General features: G+C 28.0%; 1 protein-coding gene across 1 annotated transcript in view; it reads left to right on the forward strand.

The window, feature by feature from the left end:
* Positions 1 to 865: 865 nt before the first annotated feature.
* LOC108773122 (glucosylceramidase) overlaps positions 866 to 9881 on the forward strand; it is a 12356-nt gene continuing 3340 nt past the window's right edge. Inside the window, exons 1-4 of the mRNA XM_018538843.1 lie at positions 866 to 908; positions 7592 to 7819; positions 8097 to 8235; positions 8397 to 8550. Of these exons, the coding sequence (XP_018394345.1) occupies positions 866 to 908; positions 7592 to 7819; positions 8097 to 8235; positions 8397 to 8550 (564 nt within the window). The remainder of the gene's footprint in view (positions 909 to 7591; positions 7820 to 8096; positions 8236 to 8396; positions 8551 to 9881) is intronic.

Raw genomic sequence — 9881 nt, forward strand, 5'->3', positions numbered from 1 at the left:
AAAAGTGAGAAACTAGAAATTTGAGGACAAACAGCGTCTCAATTATATATAATATTATAAAGTTGTAATAAGAACAATAAATAAATTATATAAACTAAGAAAATATAGTGATGTTAACCATTTTATAAAATAAATAGTTAATATTATATCTTCTTAGTTCATTTAATTTATTTATTACGCTTTTGAGGCTTTCACGGGTATTATTTATTGTTCTTATTAAAATTTTATAATACTGTATGTATCTGCGTATTGCAAAGGCCATTCTATTAATATATTTGACATTATTATGCAGACATTATTATGCAGACATTATTATATGTGTAGTACAAACACAAATATATGGTTAAATATATAAATGCTTATATGTATAGTTAAAAAAATTATATATTAATGCTTATATGTACAGTTAACGATGTGTAACCTAAATAAAGTTTAGGAAATAAATTAATAGTAAATTTTCTTTTCCGTTTAATTAGATTAAAAATAACAATTTTCAAATGATGCTACAGCAAAATCTGTAAATCCATTTTTTAATAATTATTGAATTATTTTCTTTTGATTAAAGAAAGCATTTTATATATTGTAAAATATCACAATTTCAAACTTTCAACTAATTTAACTAAAAACATTTTCATATAAAAACATACAATTGGTGCGGGATCATTCTTAATAAAATTTATATTTTTTTGCAATTACATATTAATCTGTATATTTTTGACCTCTAACGTATTTCTGAAGCTTTCGTCGATTGCTTTGTAAATCGTGCAAAACGTCACAGACCAGTTAATGTTTCTTTTTTCTTATTTAGTACGGAGGAATTTGATTTAAATTGACAAGCGCGGTATCTTAGCGCCAGTTACTCGCAATGAAGCACATGATTATCCTCGTTCTTGCTATTGCAGCGACAAGTAAGTATAAGACACGCACACACATAAACACACATATATATATATATATGTGCATACATTTTGTATAAATAAATATATACTAAAAGAAAAAAGGTAGCAATTAAATTTAATACAATTTAAATAAAATTTATAATAATTTTTGGGAACAACTATATATGTATTTACAATTTGTTGTTTAACCATGTAAACAGAATCAATTGCACTATTAATGTAGTCACACTGCATGAAAACCTTCAGTTTTTTTAAGTATGTCACATCTCAAAATATTGCTAAAAATTATTATTACTACATAAATAGTAAGCGAATGTTAAAAAATAGTAATTGAGATTACATGTACAGAATAAAAACGTTAATTTTATTTATAATTTTTATTTTGATATTTTATTATATTGTAATAATATTTATAAAATTATCATAATTTACTATACAATTGTTTCATGTTTAAGAGAACTATACATGTAAGATTATTGTCAAGGTTGGGAAGTAAACGCATTACATACGCTATTTCGTTCGTCAGTTTTCGATAACGAATAACTTATAAAATAACGTTCCCAACGTTTTCTACATAACATTAAAGCAGTAATAATCACAAAAAATATCAAATACATTTCACTCAATATATATATATATAAAAAACAAAAAACATATATATAGTATATATGTATTTATTTTGTTTATTTGATTTTTAATTTAATTATGCATAATTCCAAAATTATTCTTACATGTTTCGGCTCATTTTTGAGTCTTCTTTCTAAGAAATTCTGGGAAATTATTTCCCAGCATTCTATTTATTAATTTTTCTTTTCTGCCTTTATTGGTCATATTATTGTGTTCTTTAAGATGAAATTGTCATCATCTGATTTTATTTCTCGGTTGTGGGGGAGCTCGCGGTGTTTAAACATTCTTTAATCTGTTGTCAACTTTAAATTATATTTTATTTATGTAATTTTTTATTGTCTCTGAAGAAGGCTCAAAAATGAGCCGAAACATGTAAGAATAATTTTTGTAATAAATAAGTTTTGCTTGATAAATATCAGCGTTTACGTAAAGTTATCTGCGCCTAGTGCCCTTTTTCTTTCCAAGTTAATTTTGAATTGTACGGGAGTTTTTGTTATCAAAGAATTATTATATATTAAATTCAACAATCTATTAAGACTGTTGAAGTTTAGATATTACCAACGAGAAATACTTTAATAAGTGTAATTTATTAAAGTATACTCTTTTAAAGTATAATAGTTAAACATATTTTAAATAATATATTTACCTATTTCAATATTTAAATAATATATAATCGAGGTTAGCAACGTTATCTTATAAAAATAACTCGTTACCGTTACTGTTCTTTTTCCTAAAAAATAACTTGTTCCCGTTACTCGTTATTGATTTGCAAAAATAACTCGTTACTGTTATCGTTATATACTTTTTTTCTTGACGCTAATAGAATATTATGTGCAGATTTTTTTGATAAATGTAAAAAAGATATTAAAATTATAACAAATTTAAAGAAAACTCTCGAAAATTTCAAATAACAAGAATAATAAGGCTAATGAGAGCTATTCGCTGTTGTTAGTGCGATCATATATAAGATATGTTAAAGTGTGAATATTATATACTACGTAAGTAGTTCCCCCCCATTGCGCGCCGAACATCCGTCGAACTTAAAACGCAAATCTAATTAACTACCGTAGTAATATCACAATTTTTGATGCTTATAGCATCTGAAAATGGATCTTAATAATATGTTGAAAGACATATTAAAATCTTAAATTATAATATTGAAGAAGAAATAAATTGAAATCTAAGAAAAATAAGAATTGTGAAGAATATCACGAGTTGGCGTTTCGTCCCGGCTTCCACTACTAGACTCATCAGTAAGGTAATGTAGTGGGAGCCTACCTTAGACGCCTGGGAAAGATGTTAGAAAGAAGTTCTATATAAACAAATAATCATGTAATTCAGCACTTGCTGAATATAATATTCACACTTTAACATATCTTATATATGATCGCACTAACAACAGCGAATAGCTCTCATTAGCCTTATTATTCTTGTTATTTGAAATTTTCGAGAGTTTTCTTTAAATTTGTTGAATATACGCTGGCTGCAAGAAGCGTTTGATACTTTCAAATTATTATTTAAATAAAGAACTTTGTGAAGAATATCACTACGTCGACTTGCCAACAGAGGTCTATAGTTAATCGTGTCATTTCTCGCAAGTGCTGAATTACATGATTATTTGTTTATTTCTAACTTCTTTCTAACATCTTTCCCAGGCGTCTAAGGTAGGCTCCCACTACGTTACCTTACTGATGAGTCTAGTAGTGGAAGCCGGGACGAAACGCCAACTCGTGATATTCTTCACAATTCTTATTTTTCTTAGATTTCAATTTATTTCTTCTTCAATATTATAATTTAAGATTTTAATATGTCTTTCAACATATTATTAAGATCCATTTTCAGATGCTATAAGCATCAAAAATTGTGATATTACTACGGTAGTTAATTAGATTTGCGTTTTAAGTTCGACGGATGTTCGGCGCGCAATGGGGGGGAACTACTTACGTAGTATATAATATTAAAATTATATTTTTTAGTAGATAAATAGAGCTAAAAAAATGTATATATATAGGTATATATAATTATTAATTGAATGAAGATTTATATGCATATGTATACATACATATGCATATAAATCTTCACGGTATACCTATTTAATTTCTTAAAATATAAAAATTACAAAAAATAGAGTATATTGTACGATTATTTTATTCTTGTCGTTCACCAAATATTAAAGTAAGATAAAATAATACATCATGCGTATAATGCGTAAAACGGAACGCAGGCTATACGTGTGAATTGTGAATACAATGTGAAAAATGCGTCGTGATTACGTGATTAATCAGACCTATTCCTTTAACGTCTCCGTTTTCTATAGCTCTAGTTATGACTAAAATTTTTACGTGACTAGAAATAAAGTAACGATAAAAGTAACTAGTGAAATCGTTACCATTACCCCAAAAATGTTGCGTTACCATGAACGTTACTTCTAAAAAAATGTAACGTCATTATCTATTTGTTACCGAAAAAAGTAACTTAATAACAGTAATGACTTACGAATAATGCGTTATCCGTCAACCCTGATAATATTAAAGTAATATATATTTCTATAAAATATAGGTCTTTATCATATTTCCAATTTAAATAACTTTTCTAAACATTTCACATTTTTCTCTGGCAAAGTATTTGCAAGCTATTAAAAAATAAGACTTGTTCTAAAAAGTTTTGCTGAGTCTTTCAATTCAAATTTCTGTAATTCTTTGCATTCTACTTTAAAATTTATTAATATGCTTTTCTTATTAATATCTGCTCCAGACATAATACATAGATAATATCAATTAATATTCTTGCTCCAATTTTACGCACATTCGCTAAATATTGGCCTACATTTATGTAAATAATTATGTCAAGTGTATGTTTACTCGTGCGCGCGTGTAATATTAGCGTACATTGGTATACATTAACTATATGCTCTGGAGCTGCCTTTAATAGAGCAGGTTTTTCGACATAATTATTCCAATCTTATTATAATTTAATTATTATTTCGTTTGTTTTCTAACAACTAACAATTAATATAATGGCGAAAATAACAAAATTTCTGCGATTCTAAATAGAATAATACAAATGAATACACTTTCAATATTAAAAATAACAACAACACAATCAATGAAAATAATTCTCATTGCTAAAAAATTAATTTATTAGAAAAGTTGACCGAAAAGTTCTTGCATGACAACCAAATTATTACAATGATAAAAAACATTTTTTTGTGACAATAAATACTATTTGTGTCAGGGACAGAGTAAAAAAAACGTCTTATCCATAATTATATATATCTTATCTTTTTCTCAAAAGAACTAAGAGAAGTTGAAGAAAGTTTCCTGCATTCTCTCTTTCAGTCTAATTTAGCGACGTCTTATGACTCTAACTTGCTAAACTGATTTTTAACGAATAATGAACAATTTATTAACAAGATATTATTTTTAACATTCCTAAATTACGTTCTATAAATCGATACTGGCCACGGGTTAAACAGATACTTCGAAAAGAAAGGAAAATATATAGAAAATTTAGAAACGTCTCGGAAATTTACGAAGTAGTAAAAATGTAAAAAAAATTTACAGTGCAAAAACTAACGAGCAGCATTAAATTAAAAATTTTATTTTTCCCAGAAAATATTTAATAAAAATCTAAGAATGTATTTTTGTAAAATGTGTGTGAGAGTACTAATACTGTCGAGTCTAAAAACTTATTCTATTCAATTGGTTTTAAGTTACTGATTATATCAAAAGTTATGCAAACTTTCTAGGACAAGCTTTACAATATAATATTTCTCGAGTTACTATTTTTAAACGAGATTGTGGAATGTTACATTCTTATTGTTAAGTAAACTTTTGTTATTTTTTAAAGACTTTTAAACTATTGTACATAATTTTATTTTCATATGTATAATATATGTATATATATATGTATATTTAGTTAATATTACCAAACGGTATTATCAACGGTAATACTTACTAAATTTAAAAGATAAAATTATGTTTGGTAATATTATACCTAAACATTTGAAATTATTTTATTTAACATCTGGTGGCTATAACCAATTATACTTGTATGTTATAACCACACTTTCGTCAGTGCATAAAGTCTCGAAATTATAACCATATCATATTATGTATATATGTATAAATATACGTAAAAAAAAGCTGTAATAATGAATAACTTGAGATACGAGACAAATTTTTGCATTTAATTATCTTAACTTTATTGAAACTTAAAAAAAATTGTCTTGTTAAAAAAATTCTCTTATAAAATATTTAATTATAAAAGATAATATTAAATTTTATCTTCTAAAAAATATTTTTTTACGTCACTTTTTAATTCTTATTCTTAAAAAATAATAAGTTAATATATTATATATCTTTCATGTCATTATATTTTATTAATTTGTAAATCCTTGAGTGTTTAGTTTAAAAGAAATATACGTATAATATATTGTATAATAAATATAAACTAAATAAAGGACTCTTTCTTTAAAAACAAAATAAACATAAAAATGGCATTGTAAGAGTCAAAAGAAAAGAAAATTAACAACAAATTAATACATATATTCTAAATTAATGAACTTATAAAATTAACCTAAATATAACATTAAATAACAAGTGTTAATTAGATAACTAGTTTCGACCACCAAATCTGGTCCTCTTCAGATGGAACACTTTACGTTGAAATATACAAAATTATGGAAAAACATCAATACATATTGTATAATAAGATGTGCAAAAAGTACGTGATAACTTTTTCCACTTTATTTAACAATTTTAGAATTTATTGATATCTATATAGATATGTATATTTTACTGGCGTAGAGCCATTCTTTTAATTTCTATAGAAGTTCCATTAACAGAATGGAATGCAGAGAAATGTGAAAATGCGTAGGATAGACAGGTAGGGGAATAAAAGGCCACTTTTGAGATTTTTTGCTATAAAATAAAGAATATTTAATTCACACAGATCGCGTTGATATTTTTCGAAACTAGAGACCTTTGGCTACAAAATACATGCAAGATTATAGTATGCATATATACCCTTCATTACAAAGATATCGTAAATTTTGCAGAGGAAGTCACTCGGCACTTTTTACCCCATATGCGGGGCAAGAAGGTCCACATAATGGGGTAAAAAGTACCAATACTTCTACATTTGTTATGTAGGTACAAATAGTAAAATATAAGATTATTTTTAATAAAAATACAACTGAAAGTCTCTCGGTAATTATTCAGAATGCTGCTTCGCCTCTGATTTCGATTATATTAAGCTCATTCGACGCGTTTGTGTCGCTACACTTCATCGCTTTGACAAATTTTCTAACCTTAATAGGTTAGCTTTAACGCGTAATATCTCAGTTCGCAGGGCCGATCCAACGTTTTTTCTTACAAATTCTTTCGTTTCGTACAAAAACACGTTGAATAAGCCTAATTTCATCAAAATCGGAGATGAAAATCGCATTCTGAGTAATTATCTGTCTTTTGCGTAACGAATACCACTAATGCTGATTCTACAATGAGTCGATAAAATCGGAAGTAATCGGTAATGTTTCGTACTGTTGGCTATTGGTCAACTTCACTGATAAGACTTAGGATTATCGACTTGTTACACTATAGAATCAACATTAACGAACACAGAACAACCATGACACTTTTACCCCAACAAGGTAAACTTTGCGGCATTATTATTAAAAAACTATAATAGTAATAACCATTTTAATAATCACAAACGATAGAATAAGATTAATAAATACACTTATTTAATCTATCTAGGTGCAAAAATGATCCCTTCAGATCAAAATAACTGCAACGCTAATAGGTTTCTTTTGGCTCTCAAACACATGGCCACATCCGTGAAAACTTCCGGGCGGTTATTAGCAGCAGGTAGCAACGAACTGTGTGACATAAGATTATCACTCTTAGTTAACAAACTGTGTGATGGAATTTTCTAGTAAATGCGTTATTATCGAGATACAAGGGGTGGACTTTTTTCTCCAAGGACTTTTATTACTCCCCGGTCTACCCTACGCGTAATGTGATGATAACGTTGAAGAAATTAATCAAGTATATTTTTTAATGGACTCTTTTTAGTTGAGTCAACTAATGGCTGCAAAGTCAAACGCCGATCGGAAGAGCAGGAAGCAGATGATGGATATTATTGCGTTTGCAATATGACGTATTGCGACGAAGCTCCAAATGTGAGCAGGACTTCCAATCAAGCTAAATATTTCCTGATAACATCTAGCAAAAGTGGTTCGTTCTTCCACGTATCGAATGGTGTATATAAAAAGTCTGTTAAAACTCACAGTAAGTATTGAAGTTGTTTTCTTGAAATATCGCAGTCACTAAGCCCGGTATTCACAGTCGATTCTCTATTTAAGATTGTCCTAAGTATAATCTTAAGATGTCATGAACCAATCAGAGAACCATATTAGCATCTTAAAATATTACTTAAAATGATCTTATAATAAGAACGAACTATGAATATCGGCCTAAAAACTATTCGTAGTTTAAAGCAGTTTATCATAGTGTCATCTAATGATTAAACTTGTGTTTACTATATCTCAAATGCTTTATAATAAAGGATCAGCCCGATTAGGAAAGATCACTGTAAATCGAAAGAATATATATCAAAGAATCTATGGATTTGGTGGAGCTGTAACCGATTCAGCAGCTATAAACATTCATGAACTAACGCATGAGGTGTCCGAGTATTTGTTAAGGTATCATAAATCGTTTAATTTTAAAAGAATTTTGCTAATTCATTCAACACAATTAATATGTCTAAAAAATATGTAGCGACTTTCCTTGTGTGTGTGTGGCGTGTGTGCGCGCGCGCATGTGTGTGTGAAAGTTAATTTCACATTTAATTTCAAAATTCTAGAAGCTACTTTGGTCCACATGGTATCAATTACAATTTCATAAGAACGCCAATGGGTGGCTGTGATTTTTCAACGAGACCTTATACTTATGCAATGGTAGAAAACGACACTTCACTTCACAACTTCGATTTACAAATAGAAGATTACCTTTACAAGGTTTAGTCATTAATTAATTAATATTTTGTTTATTATATCTGATAAAACATAATTTATTTTTTTCGGATATCAATAACCATATCAAAAAATGTTTGTGTTTCTAAAATTAAGGATGTGTTACATCAAAAAATATAGAACGTCTACGTCACAGGGACAAGTGTTTGGACAGTGAAGTCGAAATAAGACTTCAAGAGCTTAAAATTTTCGTTTTTATATGTAGTTTAAGGAAAAATGTGGTGTTTTTAAAAATTCAAAGCGGTTGCTCCAATATGGCGATTAGAATGAATGAAAAACTTATAGAACTTATTGAAACATTTATTTAATTGATCATGAAAACATTTATTTAACTGATCAAGTGATCAAAAATTCATTAAATTTTCATGAAAGTCGATATTTGTGGATTTTTCGAATCACTCATGAACAATCCGTAGTCATATTTCCAAAATTCGAAATGACGAATCCAGTATGGCGGCTGTATTGAATAAAGAACTGACTGGAATTCTAAAATCATTAATCTAGCTATTAGTCCAAAATTTATTCAATCCTAAATATCTTTTTTTTACTCGAAAACTCTTATTCTTCGGAATAAAGATCCGAGAAAAATCAATTTTGGATCACATGATTAAGAATTTAAGCGTTTCAGTCAATCTTCTACTGCAGTCGTCATATATTGCATCCGCCATTTTAAATTTGGGAAATCTGATTGCGGATTATTTATGAGTGACTCAAAAAACTTTCACATTTCAATTTTTAGAAATGAATAAATTTTGGACTACTAGATTAATGATTTAAGAATTCCAGTCAATTTTTCATTCAGTACAGCCGCTATACTGGAGATCCATCAGTTCGAATTTTGGAAATATGATTAGCCCGGACTACAATAGTCATAAGAAATGGACGAATCACAGTCAATTATTCTCATCGCATTTGACTGGTCAATTTCTAATTGGTCAATTTCTTACGGCATAAGGTTTAAAACATTTATTTGTAGATCCGGACTTATGGATTGTTCATGAGTGATTCAAAAAACCCATAAATACCGATTTTCAAGAAAATTGAACGAATTTTGGACCACTTGATCAATGAAATAAATGTTTTTAATAATTTCCGTAAGTTTTTTATTCATTTTATTCTATTGGAGCAGCTGCTTTGAATTTATAAAAGCGCCATGTTTTTTCTTAAACTACATATAAAAACGAAAATTTTAAGTCCTTGAACGTTTTATTTCGACTTCACGTACAAATTTTGTTCAGATACTTGTCCCCGTTGATGTGTGGAATGTCCTATATACAATTATGTGTATATGTGTGTGTATGTGTGTGTGTATATAT

This window comes from Cyphomyrmex costatus, unplaced genomic scaffold (genome assembly GCF_001594065.2).
Source record: "Cyphomyrmex costatus isolate MS0001 unplaced genomic scaffold, Ccosl1.0 scaffold199, whole genome shotgun sequence".
Taxonomy (NCBI): Eukaryota; Metazoa; Arthropoda; class Insecta; order Hymenoptera; family Formicidae; genus Cyphomyrmex; species Cyphomyrmex costatus.